The sequence below is a fragment of the Larus michahellis genome, chromosome 25 (assembly GCF_964199755.1).
Source record: "Larus michahellis chromosome 25, bLarMic1.1, whole genome shotgun sequence".
Taxonomy (NCBI): domain Eukaryota; kingdom Metazoa; phylum Chordata; class Aves; order Charadriiformes; family Laridae; genus Larus; species Larus michahellis.
This window is the reverse complement of record NC_133920.1, coordinates 1606844-1630483: the sequence shown is the minus strand read 5'-3', so window position 1 is coordinate 1630483 and position 23640 is coordinate 1606844. Positions and strand designations below refer to the sequence as shown.

General features: G+C 68.1%; 4 protein-coding genes across 12 annotated transcripts in view; 3 read left to right on the top strand and 1 right to left on the bottom strand.

The window, feature by feature from the left end:
• Positions 1 to 884: 884 nt before the first annotated feature.
• CARM1 (coactivator associated arginine methyltransferase 1) lies at positions 885 to 12348 on the top strand. Its single transcript, XM_074567139.1, has 16 exons — positions 885 to 1063; positions 5466 to 5591; positions 5713 to 5819; positions 5944 to 6048; positions 7269 to 7379; positions 7684 to 7861; positions 9477 to 9567; positions 9687 to 9768; positions 9940 to 10025; positions 10140 to 10229; positions 10427 to 10564; positions 11026 to 11115; positions 11206 to 11318; positions 11465 to 11542; positions 11653 to 11721; positions 11816 to 12348. Exons 1-16 carry the CDS (start codon positions 919 to 921, stop codon positions 11950 to 11952), a joined length of 1746 nt encoding a protein of 581 aa, XP_074423240.1. The 5' UTR covers positions 885 to 918; the 3' UTR covers positions 11953 to 12348.
• A 3-nt stretch (positions 12349 to 12351) lies between these two features.
• On the bottom strand, positions 12352 to 17244 carry YIPF2 (Yip1 domain family member 2). 2 transcript variants are annotated; one of them, XM_074567140.1, is made up of 9 exons: positions 17154 to 17244; positions 16716 to 16760; positions 16055 to 16176; positions 15879 to 15959; positions 14966 to 15053; positions 14751 to 14867; positions 13509 to 13663; positions 13211 to 13393; positions 12352 to 13093 (listed from the first exon to the last, which is right to left on the bottom strand). In XM_074567140.1, exons 2-9 carry the CDS (start codon positions 16744 to 16746, stop codon positions 12974 to 12976), a joined length of 897 nt encoding a protein of 298 aa, XP_074423241.1. In that variant the 5' UTR covers positions 16747 to 16760; positions 17154 to 17244; the 3' UTR covers positions 12352 to 12973. The 2 variants fall into 2 exon arrangements, with proteins under 2 accessions (XP_074423241.1, XP_074423242.1); XM_074567141.1 differs by having other exon boundaries at positions 12926 to 13093; positions 17121 to 17217.
• Positions 17245 to 17306: 62 nt separating this feature from the next.
• TIMM29 (translocase of inner mitochondrial membrane 29) lies at positions 17307 to 20018 on the top strand. Its single transcript, XM_074567142.1, has 2 exons — positions 17307 to 17392; positions 18356 to 20018. The coding sequence occupies exons 1-2, from the start codon at positions 17323 to 17325 to the stop codon at positions 19003 to 19005; spliced, it is 720 nt and encodes a 239-aa protein (XP_074423243.1). The 5' UTR covers positions 17307 to 17322; the 3' UTR covers positions 19006 to 20018.
• Positions 20019 to 21750: 1732 nt separating this feature from the next.
• Positions 21751 to 23640, top strand: part of SMARCA4 (SWI/SNF related BAF chromatin remodeling complex subunit ATPase 4) — a 44968-nt gene continuing 43078 nt past the window's right edge. For all 8 annotated transcript variants that reach the window (XM_074567136.1, XM_074567135.1, XM_074567134.1 and 5 more), the window contains exon 1: positions 21751 to 21937. The gene's annotated coding sequence lies outside the window, so the exon portion shown is untranslated. The remainder of the gene's footprint in view (positions 21938 to 23640) is intronic.

The window sequence follows — 23640 nt, the reverse complement described above, 5'->3', positions numbered from 1 at the left end:
GTGCCACTCCCGGTCCCTGCTCCTGCTCGCCGGTGCCCGGTGCCGTTCCTCGGTGGCAGTGCCCGGTCCCCGGTGGCAGTGCCCGGTGCTGGTCCTGGTCCCTGCTCCCACTCTCCGGTGCCGTTCCCCGGTGGCAGTGCCCAGTGCCGGTCCCGCTCCCTGGTGCCACTCCCGGTCCCTGCTCCTGCTCGCTAGTGCCCGGTGCCGTTCCTCGGTGGCAGTGCCCGGTGCTGGTCCCGGTCCCTGCTCCCGCTCTCCGGTGCCTTTCCCCGGTGGCAGTGCCCGGTGCCGGTCCCGCTCCCTGGTGCCACTCCCGGTCCCTGCTCCTGCTCACCGGTGCCCGGTGCCGTTCCTCGGTGGCAGTGCCCGGTGCTGGTCCCGGTCCCTGCTCCCGCTCTCCGGTGCCTTTCCCCAGTGGCAGTGCCCGGTGCCGGTCCCGCTCCCTGGTGCCACTCCCGGTCCCTGCTCCTGCTCACCGGTGCCCGGTGCCGTTCCTCGGTGGCAGTGCCCGGTGCTGGTCCCGGTCCCTGCTCCCGCTCTCCGGTGCCGTTCCCCGGTGGCAGTGCCCGGTGCTGGTCCCGCTCCCTGGTGCCACTCCCGGTCCCTGCTCCTGCTCGCCGGTGCCCGGTGCCGTTCCTCGGTGGCAGTGCCCGGTCCCCGGTGGCAGTGCCCGGTGCTGGTCCCGGTCCCTGCTCCCGCTCTCCGGTGCCTTTCCTCGGTGGTGGTGCCCGGTCTCCGGTGCCGGTGCCCGGTGCCGGTGCGGCGGTGCGTGCGGGCCGCCCGTCCGGCAGGGGGCGCTGTTTGCCGGGAGGGGGGGGAGGGGGGGCGTGTCCGGGCGGGGCGGGGCGTGGCGCGCGGCGCGAGCGCGGGGCGGGGGCGGGGAGGGGAGGGGAGGGGGGGGGCGGTGGCGGCTCCAAGATGGCCGCGGTGTCGGTGTTCCCCGGCGTGCGGCTCCTCACCATCGGGGACGCCAACGGCGAGATCCAGCGGCACCAGGAGCAGCAGCCGCTGCGCCTCGAGGTCCGCACCGGCCCCGACAGCGCCGGGCTGGCGCTCTACGGCCGTGAGTGCGGGCGGGGCGGCGGGGGGAGGCCTGGCGGGGAGGGCCTGGGGGGCGAGGATGGAGGGGGGGCGTGGGGGGATGTGGGGATGGGAGCGGGGGGGAAATGGGTTGGGGTCGTGTGGGGAGTGGGGGCCTGTGGGGATGTGGGGGGGGAGAAATGGTTTGGGGGGCTCGGGGGGTCGTGTGGGGATGGGGGGGGGGGGGAAATGGGTTGGGGGGCCTGGGGTGTGGGGATGGAGGGGGGGCGTGGGGGGGGGATGTGGGGATGGGAGGGGGGGAAATGGCTTGGGGGGTCGTGTGGGGAGTGGGGGCCTGTGGGGATGTGGGGGGGGAGAAATGGCTTGGGGGGCCTGGGGAGGGGGGATGGGGGGGGGGATGGGAGAGGGGGGGAATGGGTTGGGGGCTCGGGGGGTCCTGTCGGGATTAGGGGCCTGGGGGGGCGTGGGGGGGAGAAATGGCTTGGGGGGCTGGGGGGGTCGTGGGGGGATGGGGGTGCAGAAGTGACTGGGGGGGCCTGGGGGTGTGGGGATGGATGGGGGGGCGGGAAACGGCCTGGGGGGGGAATGGCTTGGAGGGCTCAGGGGGTCGTGTGGGGATGGGGGCGACAAATGGGTTGGGGGGCCTGTGGGGTCGTCGGGGGGGAGAAATGGCTTGGGGGGCTGGGGGGGTCGTGTGGGGATGGGGGGGCAGAAGTGATTCGGGGGGGTGTGGGGATGGCGGGGGGGAATGGTTTGGGGGGGGGAGAAATGGCTTGGGGGGCTCAGGGGGTCATGTGGGGCTGGGGGGCAGAAGTGACTTAGGGGGGGGGCCCAGAGGGGTGTATGGGAATGGGGGGGGGTAGGGGCTGGGGGGGACAGAAATGACTTGGGGGGGCCCAAGGGGGCCCGGGGATGGGGGGGCAGAAGTGACTTGGGGGGCCAGAAAGGGTGGGGGTGTCGGGGGGGGGGGGGGGGGGCTGGGCTTGTAGGGCTTGAATGGGTGGGGGCCTGGGGGGCTGGGTGCCCTCTGGGGGGGTGGGGGGCGCTCTGGGGGCCAGCGAGTCCGCGTCGGTGGGGGGGTGCCAGTGCCGTCGTGTTCCCCCCCCCCCCCGCCGTGGGCAGGGCAGGGCAGTGGCAATGGGAGGGGGGGCTCTGAGAGATGGGGGTCCCGTCCCCCCCCAAAAACAAGTGGGGCTGGGGAGGGCGGGGGTCTCTCCGGTTCCTGCTCTTCCCTTTGTCTGCGTCTGAGAATTGCCTGTTTTCCTTCTTTTTTGGGGTTTTTTTTTGGGGGGGGGGGGGGGGTGGTCCCGGTGCTGTGCCAGAGACCCCGCTTCACCGTGGGGGGGGGAATAACGGTGCGATTAATTAGTGGGGGCGAGTAATTAATGTGCCGGGGCCAGAGGAGCCCTCGCCTGCTGTGGGCGATGGGGAAACTGAGGCACAAGGGCCGGTGGCTCAGTACCGGGGGGGGGGGGGGGGGAGTGGTGATACCGTGGGGGGGGTTCGGTGACACCGTGGGGGGGGGGGTGCGTGTGTGTCCATCTCCCCTTGAGCCAAAAATTAACATTTTAAGCGACTTTTCAGCACCGAAATCGGAGTTTTTTGCGCCCGTTTTGGCGAGCGCCGTCCGGGTGATGGCATGACACCCACCCTCCGCCCTTCATCCGCGCCCCCCCCTCCTCCCATCCCATTCCCCCCCCCCCCCCCCCCCCCCTCAATTTTTCCAGGCTTTTGCCAGAAAAGCCTTTGTGTGGCCGGGGCCGGGGGGGTCTCGCTTGCCCTTTCAGCGCATCTGCCGGCCCTTTTTCTCGGCTACAAAGAGCGCGGGGGCCCCGAGCCGGAGCCTGATTAACGCCGCTGGCGGGATTTTTATAATTAATGGCTTTGCCGGGGGGGGGTGGTGGAGGGGGTGGGTGGCTGGAACCCCCCCACACACCCCCCCACCCCCCGGCTCATTTTTCCTCATATCGCTCCAAATTGGGCAACTTCACGCACCGCGTGGCCGGCCCGGCGATGGGCCAGGGGCGAGAGGGACCGAGTTGCCGGATGGCGGTGGGGGGGGGGAAACTCCGGTTTTGCTGGAGCGGCTCGTTTTTGGTTGGGGGGGGGTGTGTGTGTGTTGGTTTTTATTCCGGTGGGGCTGGAGGCGCTAATTAACCCGAAGCGGCTAACGAGGCAACGCTGCGCTGGCCGGCGGCGAGGTGGCCGGCGTTCATCCCGGTTTGGCCACCGGCGGCTCCGTCCGGCTGCCCCCGGCATCGCTTGGCATCACCGGGGCCGGGATTTGGGGGGGGTCCCCCCTGGATCTGGGGGCATCCCCATGGATTTGGGGGGATTCCCTGCGGATTTGGGGGGAGTCCCCATGGATTTGGGGGGATTCCCTGCGGATTTGGGGGGGTTCTCTGTGGATTTGAGGGGATTCCTGTGGATTTAGGGACATCCCTGTGGATTTGGGGGGATTCCCTGCCGATGTGGGGGGGTTCGCTGCAGATTTGGGGGGTCTCCACAGATTTGGGGGGATTCCCTGTGGATTTAGGCTGGATACTCTGTGGATTTGGGGGGGTCCCCATGGATTTTGGGGGTATTCTCTGTGGATTGGGGGGGGTCCGCCATGGATTTGGGGGGATTCCCACGGATTTAGGGGCATCCCCATGGATTTGGGGGGGCTCCCCTGCGGATGTGGGGGGGGTCCGCATGGACTATGGGGGATTCCCTGCGGATTTGGGGTGTCCCCGCGGATTTGGGGGGATTCCCTGCAGATTTAGGGATATCCCCATGGATTTGTGGGCATTCCCCACAGATTTTGGGGGATCCCTGCAGATTTGGGGTGTCCCCATGGATTTGGGGGAGTCCCTGTGGATTTGGGGGGTCCCCTTTGGATTTAGGGGGTTCCCCACGGATTTGGGGGGGATTCTCTGTGGATTTGGGGGGATCCCCCCATGGATTTGGGGAGATTCCCGCAGATTTAGGGGAATCCCTACAGATTTGGGGGAGTCTGCGGATTTAGGCGGGAGTCTCTGCAGATTTGGGGGGATTCCTGCAGATTTAGGCAGGATTCTTTGCGGATTTGGGGGCATCCTCATGGATTTGGGGGGATTCCCTGTGGATTTGGGGGGATTCCCGGGGATTTGGGGGGATTCTCTGCGGATCTGGGGGAGTTCCCACAGATTTAGGTGGGATTCTGTGCAGATATAGGGCGTCCCCACGGATTTGGGGGGATTCCCTGCAGTTTTGGGGGTCCCCATGGATTTAGGCAGGCTCCCCCATGGATCTGGGGGGCTCCCAGTGGATTTAGGCGGGATTCCCTGCCGATATGGGGGCATCCCCATGGATTTGTGGGGGTTTCTGTGGATTTAGGCGGGATTCCCTGTGGGTTTGGGGGGGTTCCCACAGGTTTGGGGGTCCCTGCAGATTTAGGCGGGATTCGCTGCGGATTTGGGGGGCTCCCCATGGATTTAGGCGGGATTCCCTGCAGATTTGGGGGCATCCCCACAGATTAGGGGGGATTCCCTGTGGATTTAGGTGGGATTCTCTGTGGATTTGGGGGCATCCCCATGGATCTGGGGGGATTCCCTGTGGATTTAGGTGGGATTCCCTGTGGATTTTGGGGGGGGTCCCTGTAGGTTTGGGGGGCTCCCCATGGATTTAGGCGGGATTCCCTGCAGATTTGGGGGCATCCCCACAGATTAGGGGGGATTCCCTGTGGATTTAGGTGGGATTCTCTGTGGATTTGGGGGCATCCCCATGGATCTGGGGGGATTCCCTGTGGATTTAGGTGGGATTCCCTGTGGATTTTGGGGGGGGTCCCTGTAGGTTTGGGGGGCTCCCCATGGATTTAGGCGGGATTCCCTGCAGATTTGGGGGCATCCCCACAGATTAGGGGGGATTCCCTGTGGATTTAGGCAGGATTCTGTGTGGATTTGGGGGCATCCCCATGGATCTGGGGGGATTCCCTGTGGATTTAGGTGGGATTCCCTGTGGATTTTGGGGGGGGTCCCTGTAGGTTTGGGGGTGTCCCCATGGATTTAGCCGGGATTCTCTGCGGATTTGGGGGGATCCCCATGGATTCGGGGGGATCCCTGTGGATTTAGGCGGGATTCTCTGCAGATTTCGGGGGATCCCTGTGGATTTAGGTGGGATTCTCTGTAGATTTGGGGGGATCCCCATGGATTCAGGGGGATCCCTGCGGATTTAGGTGGGATTCCCTGCAGATTTGGGGGGGGGGGAGGGGGTTGTCCCCCCCCCGGCGCCGGTGCTCCCCGTCCCGGTGCAAAGATCAGTATTTCGGCTCCAAACCCCCTTGGCTGCGCCCGAGGGGCTTGCGTTGCCCTAGAGGTTAATTAAGCTAATTACATTTGCCGAGGGGGGGTTGGCCCGGCTCTGACCCCCCCCACCCCCCCGTTTTCTCTCTTTCCCCCCCCCAGATGAAGACGTCTGCGTGTTCAAGTGCTCCGTGTCGCGGGAGACCGAGTGCAGCCGCGTGGGCAAACAGTCCTTCATCATCACCCTGGGCTGCAACAGCGTCCTCGTCCAGTTCGCCACCCCCACCGGTGCGTCCCCCACCCCGGGCTGGGGGGGGGAACCCCCCCCTTGTGTGTGTGTGTGTGTCCCCACCCCCGCCACGGCTAAATCCGCCCCCCCCCTCCCGCCTTGTGTTTTCCCTCCTGCCAGATTTCTGCTCTTTTTATAACATCCTGAAAAACTGCCGAGGCCACAACACGGAGCGCTCGGTCTTCAGCGAGCGGACGGAGGAATCCTCGGCCGTGCAGTATTTCCAGGTGAGGGGAAGCCCAGCCCGCCCCCCCCCCCCACACACACACCCCGGCAGCCGGCAGAGGGTCCGGCGGCACCGGTGACACCCATGTTTGTGTGTCCCCCCCCCTCCACCCCCGCACCGGCCAGTTCTACGGGTACCTGTCCCAGCAGCAGAACATGATGCAGGACTACGTGCGGACGGGCACCTACCAGCGAGCCATCCTGCAGAACCACAGCGACTTCAAGGACAAGGTCAGAGCAGCGGAAGGCTGGGAGGTTTTGGGTCAAATCTGGGGATTTTGGGTCAAATCTGCCCCGTTTCGGGGTCTGGCTCCCGCCGCCACACTCTGCTCCGCCCCACACGCTCAGCCGGGAGGGGGATGGCACCCCACAGCTGGAAGAATCGCCTGGATTTTTCCTTATCCTCCTTTTTCTCCCCACTTTTAATCCCTCCCGGTGCTTCTCCGAGTCTTTCTTAGTGGTTTAATCTTTAATATCCGCCAAAAATACCCGCCGGAGCTGGAAGAAGCCCCTGGATTTTTCCTTTTCCTCCCTTTTCTCCCCACTTTCATTCTGTTCCGGTGCTTCCCCGACTCTTCCTTACTCATTTAATCTTTACTATCTGCCAAAAATACCCGCTGGAGCTGGAAGAAGCACCTTGATTTTTCCTTTTCCTTCCTTTTCTCCCCACTTTTAATCCCTCCCGGTGCTTCCCCGACTCTTTCATGGTGGTTTTATTTTTAATATCCACCAAAAATACCCGCCGGAGCTGGAAGAAGCCCCCGGATTTTTGCTTTTCCTTCCTTTTCTCCCCGCTTTTACTCCGTTCTGCTGCTTCCCCGGCTCTTTCTTAGTGGTTTTATTTTTAATATTTGCCAAAAACACGCTTTAATACCCCCCCTGCGGGAGGAGGGACGGTGGCCACGAGCCACGCGCTGCCGGCACCGGGGCGTAGCCGCTTTCCCCCGGTGCCACCGCCGCTCCCCCTAATCGGGGGGGGTTAAATATAGGATGAAAGAGGATTTGGGCGCTCGGGTGCCGCTCGCTGGCTCGGCCGCGGTATTTTTAATCCCGCTTTTTCCCCGCCGTGCTGGGAAGTCGGCTGGGGCCGAGCCCTGGGAAGCCGCCGCGGTTGCCGGCGCGGCGCCCAGGTGGGAGAACGCGGCGGTTGGGTCGCGGAGCCGCCTCCGTGCGCGCAACTCGTTAGCGGAGCTTCTAAATTAGCGCTTGCAGCCGGGTGGATGATGACTTGCGGGAGTCGCCGGGTCCTTCTCCGGAGCCAGTTGGCTCTGCCGCTGCCGTGGGAGGTGGTTTCCCGGTGCCTCCACCTTGGTTTTCCCTCTTGGGAATCCAAATTTTGGGCGTTCCCCGGCCCCGAGGACCCCTATCCTGGCTGTGAGGGGGGAGGACGCCGGCGCCGAGCCCCCCGCCGTCGGCGGTTTCACCGTATCCTTCCCGTTTTTCCCTCCCAGATCGTGCTGGACGTCGGCTGCGGCTCCGGCATCCTCTCCTTCTTCGCGGCGCAGGCCGGGGCGAGGAAGATCTACGCGGTGGAAGCCAGCACCATGGCGCAGCACGCCGAGGTGAGCCCCCCCCCGCCCCCCTCCCGAACCACACTCGGTGCTCTCACACCAAACCCCCCCCCACCGGCTTCGAGCCGCCCTCCAGTACAACCCAGCAGCGCCGGGATGATGGCACTGGGAATGCCGAGCGCCGCCTCCCGCCGCGGCTCCATCCTTGGCGGGGGCTTCTTGAGCCGTGGGGCAGCTCCGCTCCCCCCTGAGCCTGTGTGTGTCGTGTCCCGTGTCCCACCCCCCCGTGGTCTGGTTTTTTTTTTTTTGTTTTGTTTTGTTTTTTTTTGTTATTTTGTTTTTTTTGCCGGGGCAGGTGCTGGTGAAGAGCAACAACCTGACGGAGCGGATCGTGGTGATCCCGGGGAAGGTGGAGGAGGTTTCGCTGCCGGAGCAGGTCGACATCATCATCTCGGAGCCCATGGGCTACATGCTCTTCAACGAGCGCATGCTGGAGAGCTACCTCCACGCCAAGAAGTACCTGAAACCCAGCGGTGAGGGCCGAGGGGGGGCGTCGCGGTGTGCCGGGGCGGGGGGGACGACGCTCTTTACCTCCCTGGGTACAGTGCGACCCCACGAGCCCGGGGAGGGGCTCCTGGCACCTTGCGGGGGGGCTTTTTCCCAGTCTGCTGGACCCCACAAGCCTTGAGATGGGGGGGTTCCGGTGTCCTGGGGATGGGGGGGGCTCTTTCCCAGTATCCTGGGGGGCTCTTTCCTGGTCTCCTGGACCCCACGAGCCTGGAGATGGGGGGCTCCGGTGTCCTGGGGATGGGGAGGTGGGGGGCTCTTTCCCAGTCTGCTGGACCCCATAAGCCCAGGGAAGGGGCAGTGACTCCTTCCCCCACGGGGCTGGGGGGTTCCCGGTGTCCTGGGGGGGCTCTTTCCCGGTCTCCTGGACCCCACGAGCCTGGGGAAGGGGAGTAGGCGCTTCCCCAGCGTGTGTGTGGGGGTGTCCTGGTGTCCTGGGGGGCTCTTTCCTGGTCTCCTGGACCCCACGAGCCTGGAGATGGGGGGCTCCGGTGTCCTGGGGGTGGGGGGAGCTCTTTCCCAGTATCCTGGGGGGCTCTTTCCCAGTCTGCTGGACCCCGTAAGCCCAGGGAAGGGCCAGTGACTGCTTCCCCCACGGGGCTGGGGGGTTCCCGGTGTCCTGGGGGGGCTCTTTCCCGGTCTCCTGGACCCCACAAGCCTGGAGATGAGGGGCTCCGGTGTCCTGGGGATGGGGGGGGGGCTCTTTCCCAGTATCCTGGGGGGCTCTTTCCCAGTCTGCTGGACCCCATAAGCCCAGGGAAGGGGCAGTGACTGCTTCCCCCATGGGGCTGGGGGGTTCCCGGTGTCCTGGGGGGGCTCTTTCCCGGTCTCTTGGACCCCACGAGCCTGGGGAAGAGGAGTAGGCGCTTCCCCAGCGTGTAGGGGGGGGGGTCCTAGTGTCCTGGGGGGCTCTTTCCTGGTCTCCTGGACCCCACGAACCTGGAGATGGGGGGCTCCGGTGTCCTGGGGATGGGGAGGGGGGGGGCTCTTTCCCAGTCTGCTGGACCCCATAAGCCCAGGGAAGGGGCAGTGACTGCTTCCCCCACGGGGCTGGGGGGTTCCCGGTGTCCTGGGGGGGCTCTTTCCCGGTCTCCTGGACCCCACGAGCCTGGGGAAGGGGAGTAGGCGCTTCCCCAGCGTGTGTGTGGGGGGGTCCTAGTGTCCTGGGGGGCTCTTTCCTGGTCTCCTGGACCCCACGAGCCTGGAGATGGGGGGCTCCGGTGTCCTGGGGGTGGGGGGAGCTCTTTCCCAGTATCCTGGGGGGCTCTTTCCCAGTCTGCTGGACCCCATAAGCCCAGGGAAGGGCCAGTGACTGCTTCCCCCACGGGGCTGGGGGGTTCCCGGTGTCCTGGGGAGGGGGGGGGCTCTTTCCTGGACCCCACGAGCCTGGAGATGGGGGGGTTCCTGGTGTCCTGGGGATGGGGGGGGCTCTTTCCCGGTCTCCTGGACCCCCCAAGCCTGGGGATTGGGGGGGTTCCTGGCACCCTGGGGGGCCTTTTCCCGCTCTGCCGTACCCCACGAGGCCGGGGAGGGGCAGCAGGCGCTTCCCTGACCCTTCCCCCCCCCCCCCGCCCCCCCCAGGGAACATGTTCCCCACGATCGGCGACGTCCACTTGGCCCCGTTCACGGACGAGCAGCTCTACATGGAGCAGTTCACCAAGGCCAATTTCTGGTGAGTCCAGCCCCGGGGGGCGGGGGTGGGGGGACACACAGGAGGATCCCTACCCCTTCCCCCAGCCCCCAGAGCCGCCCCCGCCCCAAATCCTTAAATTTCCCCCCCCCCTCCTGCAGGTACCAGCCCTCCTTCCACGGCGTCGACCTCTCCGCGCTCCGAGGGGCGGCCGTGGACGAGTATTTCAGGCAGCCCGTGGTGGTGAGCGGCCCCCAAGTCCCCTCCTCGGGGCCGGGGGCGGGGGGGGAGACGGACGATGGACGGGCAACCGTTGGGGGGGGCTCTGGGGGAGGTCCTGTGGGTCGGGAGCTGGGGGGTGGTCCCAACCGCTGGCCCCACGCTTACTTTCCCCCCCCCCCCGCCCCCAACCAGGACACCTTCGATATCAGGATCTTAATGGCCAAATCCGTCAAATACACCGTGAATTTCTTAGAAGCCAAAGAAGGCGATTTGCACAGGTGGGTGCGGGGAGGGGCCCGGATGAGCCCCGGGAGGTGGGGGGGGGGCAGCTCGGATCTTCCCCCCGCCCCCAACCACCACCACCTCGATGATGGCTCGGCGTCGCCTTCCAGGATAGAAATCCCCTTCAAATTCCACATGCTGCACTCGGGGCTGGTCCACGGCTTGGCCTTCTGGTTCGACGTGGCCTTCATCGGCTCCATGTACGTATGGGGGGGGGGAGCACAGACAGAGAAGGGCGGGGGGACGGGGGGGGCGCAGGGCTGTGTTTCACCCCCCCACCCCCCTTCCTCTTTTTTTTTTCTTTTTTTTTTTTTCCTTTTTTTCTTTTTTTTTTTCTTTTTTTTTTCTTTTTTTTTTTTTTTTTTTTTTATTGCCCCCCTCCCCCCCCCACCCCAAGAATGACGGTGTGGCTCTCGACGGCCCCCACCGAGCCGCTGACCCACTGGTACCAGGTCCGCTGCCTCTTCCAGTCGCCGCTCTTCGCCAAAGCCGGCGACACGCTCTCAGGGACTTGCCTCCTCATCGCCAACAAGAGGTGGGGGGGCACCGGGGGGGGGGGGGCGGGGGCACGGGACCCTCACCCCACAGCCAGGGATGTGGTGGTGGCGGCGGGGGGGTGGGGGGGGGTCCCTTGCCGGAGCCGCCGTCCCGGCTTGGGTTGTGCCAGCCGCCATCTGGTTTTGCCGCGGTCCCTCCGCGCCTGGAATAGCTTTGGAGGGGGGGACACACACACAGCGTGGCGGGGGGGGGGACGGGACACACGGCGTGGCGGGGGGGGGCCCCCTGCCCCAGTTTTGGCCGGGGAGGGGCGGGGGGGGGGGCCCTGCCCCAGTTTCGGCAGCGTATTTATAGCTCCCGGTGGCGACCTAGATGCTGCCGCCGCTCCCCGGGGGGCGGGATGGGGGGGTCAGGGGGGTCCGGCCCTCCATTCCCCCCCCCTCCCAGGCGCAGTTGGGGGTCTCACGGCCTGTGTGTGTCGTCCCCCCCCCCCCCCAGACAGAGCTACGACATCAGCATCGTGGCCCAGGTGGACCAGACGGGCTCCAAGTCCAGCAACCTCCTCGACCTGAAAAACCCCTTCTTCAGGTAGGGTCGGGGGGGGAAAGGGGGCTGGGGGGGCCTCAAAAAGCTCCCCCCCCCCCCTCCCCAGGCCTCATTGCTGCCCCCCCCTCCCAGGTACACGGGGACGACCCCTTCGCCCCCCCCCGGCTCCCACTACACGTCCCCCTCCGAGAACATGTGGAACACGGGCAGCACCTACAACATGAGCACGGGGATGGCTGTGGCCGGTGGGTGCCCGGGGGGGGAAAAAACGCCAGAACCGCCCCCCTCGAAGAGGTGGTGGGGGGGGGGGGAACACGACACAAACCCCCGTGTGTGTGTGGGGGGGGGGTGTCCTGATTCCTGACCCCCGTCCCCTTTTCGCGCCTGGCAGGAATGCCCGCCGCGTACGACCTCAGCAGCGTCATCGCCGGCGGCTCCAACGTCGGCCATAACAACCTGATTCCTTTAGGTGAGCGCAAAGAGGGGGGGGTGGGAGGTCTCGGGGTGGGGGGGGGGTCCCAATACAAACCCCCTCCCCCCACCTCACCCTACTCCCCCCCCCCGCTTCCCCCCCAACAGCCAACACCGGCATCGTCAACCACACTCACTCCAGGATGGGCTCCATCATGAGCACGGGCATCGTCCAAGGTAAACCCCCACCCTAAAAAAAAAAACAACAAACCCCCCCAGGACCCCCCCTCCCGCTGACCCCCATCTCCCCCTTTCACCCCCCCACCCCCAGGCTCCTCCAGCGGCCAGAGCGGCGCCGGCTCCAGCACCCACTACCCCCTCAACAGCCAGTTCACCATGGGGGGGCCCGCCATCTCCATGGCCTCCCCCATGTCCATCACCACCAACACGATGCACTACGGGAGCTAAAGGGGCTCCCGGGACTCCCAGCGCCAGGAAAAAACCAAATCGAGAGCTCCCCCCCCCGCCCCCCCCAACCACGGCCCCGAGCCTGCCCCCCGACGACCCCCCCCCCCCCCCCCAACACCTCCGGGGTTGGCGGGGGGGGGGGACGGACGGGGACACACACCCCCACCGCCCCGGCAGGGGGTTTCGGACGCCCCCTCCCCCCCCAGCGCTCCGCTCCTCGTCGACGCCGGACCCGTTTTGGAGGGTTTTCGGGGGTGTTATTTTTGTTGATGATTTTTTTTTTTTTTTTTTTTCGCGGGGGGGGGGGGGGGGTTGTTTTGGGGAGGTTTTTTTGTTTGTTTTTTAAAGGAAAAGCCAGAGCCGCCGGCCCCCGCGCTGCTGGGGTGCCGTCTTCCGAAATCCCTTTTTTTTTTTTTTTTTTTATTTTTTTGGGGGGGGGGCAGGGGCGGGAAAAGGCTGAATGTACCAAAAGCTCCTCTTTTAGCCCCATTCCTGCCCCCCCCCCCCCCTCCTCCCGGTGCAGGACTGAGCCCCGCCGCGGTCGGCGCCCGGATTCTTTTCCCCTCTTTGGTGGGGGGGGGGGCGGGGGGGGGGGGAAACACGCGGCGGGGACGCCCCCCACCTTGCGCAGTGGCTGGGGGGGGGGGGGGGGGGGCGCCCCCCCCCTCGCCGGGCCGTAGGAATTAGCGGATCTGCTGGATTTTGGGCTGTAGTAGTGAATAAAGGGGAGGGTTTCCAAGGAGCGCGCCCCGCTGGCTTCCACACCCCCCTCCCCCCCCCCCCCAAAAAAAAAAGTGTGTGTGCCCCCCCCTCCCTCCCCCCCCCAAAAGCTGGTTTTGGGGCTCCCCCCAGGCAGGAGACACCATGGGGGGCGCAGGGGGGGGGGGGCACCGCCGTGTTTATTTGGGTCAGTTTGTGTAGAAATGAAGGGGGGGGGGGGGGGATGCCGGGACCCGTCCGTCCGTCCGCGCTTGGGGGGGGGGTCCGGGGGGGCTCCATGCAAGGGCTCCCCCCCCCGCCGTCACCGCGCGGGGTGGGCTCCCGGCAGGGAGACGTTGGCGGCGGGCGCGCGGAGCCCCTCGGCCGCGGCGGTGGTGGCGGCCACCGGGCCGGCGTTTGGTGGCTGCTGGAAAAAGTAGAGCTGGAAAAAAAAAAAGGGGGAAAACGGTGGGGGGGGGGGGGGGGGGGGGGTGTCAATGGTGGGGGGGACACGCATAGAGCCCCCTCCCCTCCCCCCCCCCCCAAAACACCCCAGTACCTTGCAGCCGACGGCGAGGAGGGCGTGCAGGGAGGTGACGGTGGCCACCAGGGCCAAGGCGGTTGCCCGGCCCTCGGGGCGGGCTAGCGGCCAGAAGGTGAGGGCCAGCACCGAGGCCGAGAGCAGCGCGGCCACCCCCAGCAGTAGCCACTGCAGCCAGGCCGCCGGGATGAGCCACAGCACCTGCGGCGACAGTGGCCCGTCACCCCCTCCCTGCCCCACGCTGGCCCCACGTCCCCCGGCTCCCCCCAAGCCGGGAGACCCCCCCCCCCCGGCTCCCCCCTCCCCATGGACTCACGGCGGTGGGGACGTAGGCGGAGAGGGAGTAGCCGTAGACGCAGAGGGTCTCCAGGAGGCCGAGGGTGCCGTGGCTGCGCCGCCAGCGCAGGAAGCCCCACAGCGCCAGCGGCACCAGCCCCGCGTAGCAGTAGATGAGGGTGGCGGCGATGGTGACTGCGGGGGGGGGGGGGAAATGTTGGGGGTCAGGGCACGGCGTGGGGCAGGGGGTGGGAGAAGGGGGCCGCCTCCCCGCGCTGAGCCCTGGGGATGGTCCCAGTGTGGGGCAGGTGCCAGCTGGGGGTCCAGACCCCCGTCCCTGAGCTGTGGGGACAATCCCAGCGTGGGGCAGGTGCCAGCTGGGGGTCCAGACCCCCGTCCCTGAGCTGTGGGGACAATCCCAGCGTGGGGCAGGTGCCAGCTGGGGGTCCAGACCCCCGTCCCTGAGCTGTGGGGACAATCCCAGCGTGGGGCACGTGCCAGCTGGGGGTCCAGACCCCCGTCCCTGAGCTGTGGGGACAATCCCAGTGTGGGGCAGGTGCCAGCTGGGGGTCCAGACCCCCATCCTTGCACCGTGGGGCTGGTCCCACTGTGGGGCTGGCCCCAGCTGGGGGTCGTGTCCCATCCCTGAGCTGTGGGGCTGGCCCTGTTTTTGGGGTCCACGTCCCCTCCTTGAGCTGCGGGGCTGGTCCCAGTGTGGGGCAGGTGCTGTCTTGGGGGTCTACATCCCCTCCTTGAGATATGGGGCAGGTCCCAGTGTGGGGCAAGTGCCATCTGGGGGTCCAGACCCCTGTCCGTGAGCTGTGGGGACGGTCCCACTGTGGGGCAGGTGACAGCCCTGTCCCCTCCTTGAGCTGTGGGGACAGTCCCAGTGGGGGGGCAGGTGCCATCTGCGGGTCCAGACCCCCATCCCTGAGCTGTGGGGCTGGTCCCAGCATGTGGCAGGCATTGTTTTTGGGGTCTAGACCCCTGTCCCTGAGCTGTGGGGACAATCCCAGTGTGGGGCAGGTGACAGTGGGGGTCTGTGTCCCCTCCTTGCACCGTGGGGCCGGTCCCAGTGTGGGGCAGGTGCCAGCTGGGGGTCCAGCCCCCCCTCCTTGCACCGTGGGGCCGGTCCCAGTGTGGGGCAGGTGCCAGCTGGGGGTCCAGCCCCCCCTCCTTGCACCGTGGGGCCGGTCCCAGCGTGGGGCAGGTGCCATCTGGGGGTCCAGACCCCCCCTCCCCGCGCCGTGGGGCTGGTCGCGCCCCCCCCCCAGCCCCTCACCGTTGTGGAACTGGGGGCTGTAGCGGTAGCCGGGGGCCGTTCGCTTCTCGGCCAGGTGGGAGAGGTTCCCGCTGAGGGCCAGGGCCAAGGCCAGCGTGGCGCAGATCCAGAAGGGCCCTGGGGACACGGGAAGGGGGGGGACAGGCGGCCTCAGTGGGGGGGACGGCACGGCACGGCACGGCGGCGGCAGCACCGGGGCCGGCGGCGTCTCTCACCGTAGAGGTCGGGGTTGTTGCGCAGACGGTGCCGGACGAAGTTCTTTCCCGGCAGCGGCGTCACCGAGCCCTTGATCCTCTCCAGAACCTGCCGGGGACGTGGCGGGGCGGGGGGGGGTGGTGGGGGCCGGTGCCAGGGACACGGGGGGCGGTGGGTGCTGGGGATGCGGTGGGTGCCGGCGACGTGGGGGGTGGTGGGTGCTGGGGACGCAGTGGGTGCCAGCGACGTGGGGGGCGGTGGGTGCCGGTGCCGGCGACGTGGGGGGTGGTGGGTGCTGGGGATGCGGTGGGTGCCGGTGCCGGGGACACGGGGGGCGGTGGGTGCTGGGGACGCGGTGGGTGCCGGGGATGCAGTGGGTGCCAGTGCCGGGGACACGGGGGGCGGTGGGTGCTGGGGACGCGGTGGGTGCCGGGGATGCAGTGGGTGCCAGTGCCGGGGACACGGGGGGCGGTGGGTGCTGGGGACGCGGTGGGTGCCGGTGACGTGGGGGGTGGTGGGTGCCGGGGATGCGGTGGGTGCCGGCGATGTGGGGGGCGGTGGGTGCCGGTGCCAGGGACACGGGGGGCGGTGGGTGCCGGGGACACGGTGGGTGCCGGGGACACGGGGGGCGGTGGGTGCCGGGGACACGGTGGGTGCCGGCGATGTGGGGGGTGGTGGGTGCCGGGGATGCGGTGGGTGCCGGCGACTTGGGGGGCGGTGGGGGCTTGTGCCAGGGCTGTGGGGCTGGCGGAGGCCGGGGACGCGGTGAGTGCCGATGCCGCTGCCGGGGACGTGGCGGGTGCCGGTGACGCAGGGAAGCCTCAATCGCAGCCGGGGGTGCCCCGGCCGGGGCGGGGGGTGCCGGGGATGCGGGGGGTGCCCTGGCCAGGGTCACCGTCACCGGGGCGGGGGTCACCGTCACCGCGGCGTTACCTGCTGGGTGTCGACATCGAAGAAGGCCTGGTAGTACTCGAAGGTCCAGAAGCTCCGCGGCTGCCTCTGCTCGCCCAGCAGCTGCGGGGGGGGGTGTGGGGGGGGGATGAGGGGCTGGGGAGGGGGTTTGGGGGTGCAGGGACCCCCCCACCCCCCCCACCCCCCCCCCTCCTCACCTCGGCCGTGTCGGCGTCGTCCCCGGGCTCGCCCTCGGGGCCGGGGCTCGGCCGCTCCTCGCCGGCGCGGGGGGTGACGGCGTCGGGGGTGGCCGCCAGCAGCTCCGCCGCCGCCTCCAGCTCTGCCGGGGGGGGGACACGGGACGACAGGGGGTCGGGGAAGGGGGGGAAGAACCGATACACCCCCCCCACTCCCCCCGCCACCCCGTGGGGGGGCGAAACCTGCCCCAACCTCAGCGCAGGGGTTGGGGGGGGACCCCGATCCTGCTGGGACATGGACTGGGGGGTGTCACGGGGACCCCCCCCCCCCGCCTAGATGTGGATTGGGGGGGGGGGGGGTTGCGGATCCCCCCCCCCCCCGCTGGGACAAGGATTGAGGGGACCCCCCCCCCCCCCACTGTCCTGGGACACGGACTGGGGGGACCCAGAGACACCCACCCCCCCCCCAAGACACGGATTGGGGGGGGCACAGGGACCCCCCCCGCTGAAATACGGACTGGGGGGGGGGGCCCAGGGACACCCCCCCGCCCGGACATAGATCGGGGACACAAGGACCCCCCCCCCCCTCCCCCGTGCCCCGACAACGATCGGGGGGGCCCGAGGACCCCCTTGGTGCCCCCCCCGGGGGGGGAGGCAGGGACCGGCCCCCCCCGAGACTCACCCTGGAAGCGGAGCTCGTCGGGGGCCGCCATGGCGGAGCCTCTCGCTGCCGGCACGAAACGCAGCGGGGTCGGACGGGACCCACCGGGACACCCACCCCCTTCCCCCCCCCCGGGCCCGGGACCCCCCGGTCCGGGTCTCCCCGCCCCACCCCCGGATCCCCCGTTTCCCCCAGTCCCGGTTCTCCCAGTTCCGGGTCTCCCCGTGTCCCCCCACCCCGGTGTCTCCCCCCCCGGGCCCGGTTCCCTCTCCCGGTCTTCCCCCCCACCCCGTCCGTCCCGAGCCCCCGGTTCCCCCAGTCCCGGTCCCCCCCCACCCCGGTTTCCCCTCCCGGTCCCGGTTCCCTCCCCTCGTCCGGGTCTCCCGGTCCCCTCCCACATCCCGATCCCCCGGTTCTCCCGCTCACGTGTCTCCCGGTGTCCCCCCGGTCCCCGCTCACCGCCCGGTCCCGCCGACGTGGTTCTACCCCTTCGCACCCCACCCCCCAGCGGCCGCGGTGGTTCCGCCCGGTCCGTCACCGCTCCCGTCCCCCCCGGTTCCCCCCCTTCCCCGCGGTGGTTCCGCCCGGTCCGTCCCCGGGTCCGTCCCGGCCGGAGCCGTTTCCGGTCATGGCGGCGGCGGCGGCGGCGGCCGGGGGGGGCCGCGGGCTCTGGGGGCGCCTGGCGGAGACTCGCATCGGTGAGGGGGGGTCGGGGGGGCACCCTTGGACCCAAGGGGGCTGGGGGGGGCGGCCCAGACCAAGGCGGGGGCTTGGGGGGACCACACCGGCCGTCTGGGGGTCAGTGGGGGGGCGTGGGGGGGGCGGCCGGGACCCCTGGGGCTGGGGGGGGACTTGGGGGGTGCCTGGGCTAATGGGAGGTGGTGGGGGGGGGGGGCAACCCTGACCCCCCTGGGCTCAAGGGGGGGTCTCTGGGGGACAGCCCGGACTAATGGGGGGGTTTGTGGGGGGCAGCCGGGACCCCTGGCTTCAATGGAGGGGCTTGGGGGGGGGCAACCCCCATTTCTGAGTCTGGGGGGGGGCATCCCTGACCCCTGGGTGCATTGAGGGGGGATTTGGGGGGCAGCCCTGACTTCTGGGTGTGGGGGGGGACTTGGGGGGCAGCTTAGACCCCCCTGGGTTCAAGGGGGGGGGGGGCGCTTGGGGGGCACCCTGGACGAATGGGGTGCCTTTGGGGGGGCAGCCCCCAACCCTGGGTTCAATGGGGAGGGTATGGGGGGGGCCATCCCCGACCACTGGGTCCAATGAGGGGGGGACTTGGGGGGCAGCTTAGAGCCCCCTGGGTCCAACGGGGGGGTGGGGGGGGGGGCATCCCCGACCCCTGACTCCATTGAGGGGGGGACTCGGGGGGCAGCCCCAACCTCCGGGTCTCAGGGGGAGTCTCGGGGGGGGCAGCTTAGACCCCGCTGGGTTCAAGGGGGGGGTCTTGGGGCTGGGGGGTGGGGGGGCAACACACATCTCTGAGCTGGGGGTGGTCTATGGGGGGGGAATCCCCGACCCCTGGATCCATCGAGGGGGGACTTGGGGGGGGCAGCCCTGACCCCTGGGGCTGGTGGGGGGCGTCTGGGGGGGGGGGCATCCCCCCGCCCCTGTGTGTGGTGGTGGTGGGGGGGTGTCTATGTGTGGCCCCCCCCATCCCGCAGGCCGCTGGTGGTGGGCGCTGGCGCAGGACTACGCGGCGGCGGTGACGGAGGCGGCGCGGGGGGCGGGGGCCCGTCCCGGGGCGGCGGGGGCCTGGCTGGGGGTGACGGTGGCGGCCGCCGCCGCCGTCGCCGCCGTCCCCGACCCCGACTCCTTCGAGGCGGCCACGCTGGAGGCGGCCGGCGCCCTGCTGCTGCTCTCCCCCGGCACCCGCAGCCCCGCCGCCGACCGCCACGTCCAGCGCCTGCTGCGGCGCCGCGCCGCCGGCCGCTTGCGTTACCAAAACCTCCTTTTCTTGGCGGTGGTTTACGAAACCCCCCACCCCGCCGACGCCGCGCTCTACCGGGCCCGCTGCCGTTATCTGCGACCCCGGTGGCGGGAGTTGCCGGGCCGGCTGCTGGACGTGGGTTTCGGCGGGCGCTGGTGGGTGCTGGGGGCCCGGCTGCGGGACTGCGACGTGAACGAGGAGGAGTTCCAGGGGCTGCCCGAGCGGCTGCGGCGCGTGGAAACCCACCACCTCCGCTCCCACCGCAACGAGAGCCTCTTCCTGGAGAAATTCCGGCCCGTCGTCCTCACCCCGGAGGAGATCCGCAACCACCGGAGCCAGGAGGACGCCCCGGCGCGCGCCCACGGCGACGCCGCGCAGCCCTAAAGGGGACTGGGGGGCGCGTTCGGCTCGTCAACGCCCAGGAATTCTCATTTGCAACTGCTCGTTTATTTAATTTTCATTCATAACCCATTAACGTGGCCAAATTCTCATGGATTTACCCCCAAAAATGCACGGGGACGCACCAACGGTGATAGCGGGCAGCCGTGAAAGGGACTGGGCGGCGCGTTTGGCTCGTTAACACCCCCAAATTCTCGTTTGTGACTCCTCATTTATTCAATTCCCATTAGTAACTCATTCCTGGGGCCAAATTCTCATGGATTTACCCCAAAAAATGCACCGGGCCGCACCGACGGTGATGCCAGGGAGCTGTAAAGGGGACTGGGGGGCGCGTTCGGCTCGTTAACACCCAGGAATTCTCATTTGTGACTCCTCGTTTATTTAATTTTCATTCGTAACCCATTAATGTGGCCAAATTCTCCTGAATTTACCCCAAAAAATGCACCAGGACGTGCCAACGGTGATGGCGGGGAGCCGTAAAGGGGACCGGGCGGCGCGTTCGGCTCGTTAACACCCCCAGATCCTCGTTTGTGGCTCCTCATTTATTTCATTTTCACCTACAAGCGATTAACGTGACCAAATTCGCACGGATTTACCCCAAACCCCGCATCGATGGCGCCGCCGGGGGAGCCATAAACGGAACCGGGCGGCGCCTTCGGCTCGTTAACGCCCCCGAATTCTCGTTTGTGACTCCTCGTTTATTCAGTTCTCGTTGATAACTCATTAACGCGGCCAAATTTGGATGGATTTACCCCAAAACGACATGCCCGGGGGGGGGTGGGGGGGGGGAGAGCCGCTGCGCCAAACTCTGCCCCCCCCCCCCCCCCCCGCAATTATCCACCAGCCGTTCATTAATACGCTTTATTATTAATTTTAACCGATCGTTAAGACATTCATTAAGGCATCGATGTGCCCAACACCCCCCCGTGAATTATTTCTCGCTGCCGGTGCACCCCCACGATGTTTAATTAATGTATTTCTATGGTTTTATAGCTATATTTTATATTTATTTCTATTTTTCAACACTGACACCCCCCCCCCCAACCCCAAAACGGGCAGAAATGGCTCCGCCGGGCGGCAAATCTTTAATTTCCATAGAAATTGGGCTAAAACCACCCCAAAACCCACCCACCCCCCCCCGGGGGTCGGGTTTGGGGGGGATTCGGGGGGATTCGGCCAACGCTGGGGGTTTTAGCGGGGTCTGGCGTTGCCGTGGAGACGGCGGCGCCGAACCCCCGTCGTTACACCTTAATTTCCTTCGGCAATTAAAGCCCTGCCGGGAACGCTGCGGGGGGGGTCACACACGGATTTAATTAATAACGCCGCTGGGTGATGCTAATTAGAGCCGGAGCCAATAAGCGCAGCCCTCCGCGCTCGCTTCGTTACCCGGGCTTCATTATTCCTCGTTTTGCCCCCCAAAATCGATGATTTTCGGCCTCCCACCCCCTCCCGGGTTGGAATTCTTTGGAAAAGCGAAATTTCAACGCTCCAAAAAAGGCTCTTTTTCCCCCCTCGATTTCCCCGCGGGGCCTCGCGCTGGGCACTCACCAAAACTCTTTTGTTTTGTTCCCCCCCCCCCCCCCCCCCCATTTTTGCCATATTTCCGCAATTTTCCGTCTCGCGGGGGCTCCACCACGAGCCACACGGCGAAGGGGGGGGGGGGGGACGACCCAAAATTCGGTAAAATTACCTCATATTTATGCACGTCCTGGTTTGTAAAAGGGTTCTGCCCCCCCTTCCCGGCCCCCCCCGGCCCGCGGGACCCCCCCTCATCCCTCACAGGCCCCATCCTCGGGCCTTGCCCCCCCCCAGAACCCCTCCTTGTCCCTCACAGGCCCCACCCCACGGCCCCCCCGGCCCCCGGGACCCCCCCTCATCCCTCACAGGCCCCATCCTTGGGCTTCGTCCCCACCCAGGGCCCCCTCTGTCCCTCACAAGCCGCATCCCCCGGACCCCCCCGGGCCCTCATAGGCCCCATCCTCGGGCCTTGCCCCCCCCAGAACCCCTCCCCATCCCTCACAGGCCCCATCCTTGGGCTTCGTTCCCCCCCCCCCGGGACCCCCTCTGTCCCTCACAGGCCGCATCCCCCGGACCCCAGGACCCCCCTCATCCCTCACAACCCCCCCCCCCGTGTCCCCTCCCCCCCGTTACCTCACAGCCCCCCCCCGCCCCTCCCCTTCGCCGCAGTGGCGCGGTCACTGCGCATGCGCGAGGGCCCCCTCCCCCGCGCCGCTGGCGCGCGCACACAGCCTCTCCCCACCCCTCCGCCCGCCCCGCCCCGCCCCGCCCCGCCCCGCCCCGCCCCTCCCCGCGAGCGGCACGTTCCCGCCCCCGGCCCCTTTTCCGCCTCTCCATTGGCTGCGGCGGGGACGCAGCCCCGCGCCAGGCCGCGAGCCCCGCGCTGATTGGCTGCCGGCGCGGGTGACAGACAGGCGGAGGGGCGGGGCAGGAGGCAACATCAGGACGCCTTCCATTGGCTGCCGGGCGGGGAGTGGGTGGGGCCAGCCTCCTCCATTCCCCTCCCCGCCGGCTGCGCTCCGCCTCCTCCTATTGGCCGAAGCGCGCGACCGCTGCCCCCCCCTCCGCCAATGGCGCGGAGGAGGCGGGCTCGCCCGGCGGAGCGCGCGCGCACCCGCACCCGTTCCCCTCATCTCATTGGCCGCGCCGGCGGGGGGGGAGAGGGGCGCCGCCCTATTGGTCGGCTGGGGGGAGAGGGGCGGGCCCGCGCGCGCGCGTGCGTGCGTGCGTGTGGCGCCGCGCACGCGCGCGGGCGGCCTGTGTGGCGGGAGCGCGCGCGTCTCCGTCGCTCCCTCAGGCGGCGGCGGCGGCGGCTCCTTTGTTCCCCCTCAGCGCCCGGCGAGACGGGGCCGCCCGGCGGGGATGGGCCTTGCCAGCGGCTCCTGCGGCGGCCAGCGCGGTAAGGGCGGGCGGGGCCCGGCGGGACGGGGCCGGGAGGGGCGGGATGGCGGGGGGGGGGGTGTTTAGGGGAATGGATGGATGGATGGATGGATGGGGGGGGCTGGGTACGGCGGCCCGGGAGGGTCACGGGAGCTCGGCGGAGCGCTGCCGCCGGCCGCGCTGTCTATTGTTCGGGACCGGGGGGGGCTCCGTGCCTCCTCTTCCTCCCCCCGCCGTCATCCTCCTCCTCACCCCGGCTTGCCCCCCCTCCCCCACCCCGTTTCGCTTCCCCCCCCCCCGCCATCTCCCCCCCCCCCCCCCGTATTTCGCTCCCTCTTTTGCCCCCCCCCCAGCACCCCCCGCTTTTCAGCCCCTCAGCGTCTCCCCCAGCATCCCCCCCCCCTTTCATCCCCCCTCAGGATCCATCTCTTAGTCCCCCTTTTCAGCCCCCCCGCAGCATCAATCCCCCCTTAAAGCCCCCTTTTTAAACCCCTTCATCATCCCTCCCCCTTCAGTCGCCCTTCTCGACCCCCCCCTTTCAAACCCCCCCCCCTCCCCCCCGGCACCTCCGGCTTTTCAGCCCCTCAGCGTCTCCCCCAGCCTCGCCCCCCCATTTTCAACCCCCCCCAGTATCTATCTCTGCTCTCAATCCCCCTTCTCAGCGCCCCCCCCCCCAGCATCTGCCCCCCCTTTTTTCAACCCCCTTATCATCCCTCCCCAGTCGCCCTTCTCGCCCCCCCCCCCACCTTTCCAGCTCCCCCCCCCCCAGCATCCTCCTCCCTTTCACCCCTCCATTATTCCTTCCCCATCGGCACCCCCCTTTCCAGACGCCCCCCCCGCCCCACCACCATCTCCCCACCGTGGAACAGGCAGGGCTGGACTCTGTCCCCCCTGCCTTGTCCCCCACCTTTGCTGCGGGAGGGGTCATGGGCACCGCAGTGTCCCCCCCTCAACCCCCAGCCTCCTTCCCCGTCCCCCTTCATAAGGGGGGGCGCCCTCCCCCCAGATCTAGCCATTTTCCCCCACCTTGCTGGGTGTCCGGTGCCCCCAGCCCCCCCCTCCCCTTTAAACCCCCCCCATTCCCCCCTCTCTTTGGGGCAGTGTTCCCCCCGCCCCGGGGCATTTTGCGCCCCCCCTCCCAGCCCCATCCTCCTCATTCTCCCCAGCGATTCCTCTTTGTCCTTCTGGAGGACACTGTCCCCCCCTCCCCATCTCGCCCTCTCCCGGGGTGCTCGTCCCCCTCCTGCCATCCAGCCCCCCCCCCCCCCACCGCCCCAGCTGCTGTCACTGTCACAGACCCCCCCCCCCAACCCCCCCCCCCCCCAGCCGGTTTTGGGCTGCTCTGGGGGTCTCAGCATCCCCTTCCTCAGGCTGCGGCGGCTTCACCTCATTCCTGGGACGCCGGGATCAACCTCCCTCCATCACCTCCTCCCCACCCCTAAAATTAATGGATTTTCCCCCTTTTTGGGGGGCGGTGAGAGGCAGTTGGGGGGGGGGGGGGGTGTCACGGTACCCGAGGACGGGCTCCCTTCGACGGGCTCCTCCTGGAGCTGCCCCGGCCTCCATCCCTCTGGGAATTCATCACCTTCCCGGCATCACCCTGGGATCGGAGGGAACGGGGCGCAGCGAGGGCCCCATTTGGGGGGGGTGATGTCGCAGAGAAAGGGGGGGTTGTGTCTTTGTTTATTATCACGATGCTCATTAGTGAAAAAACCCCGCAGA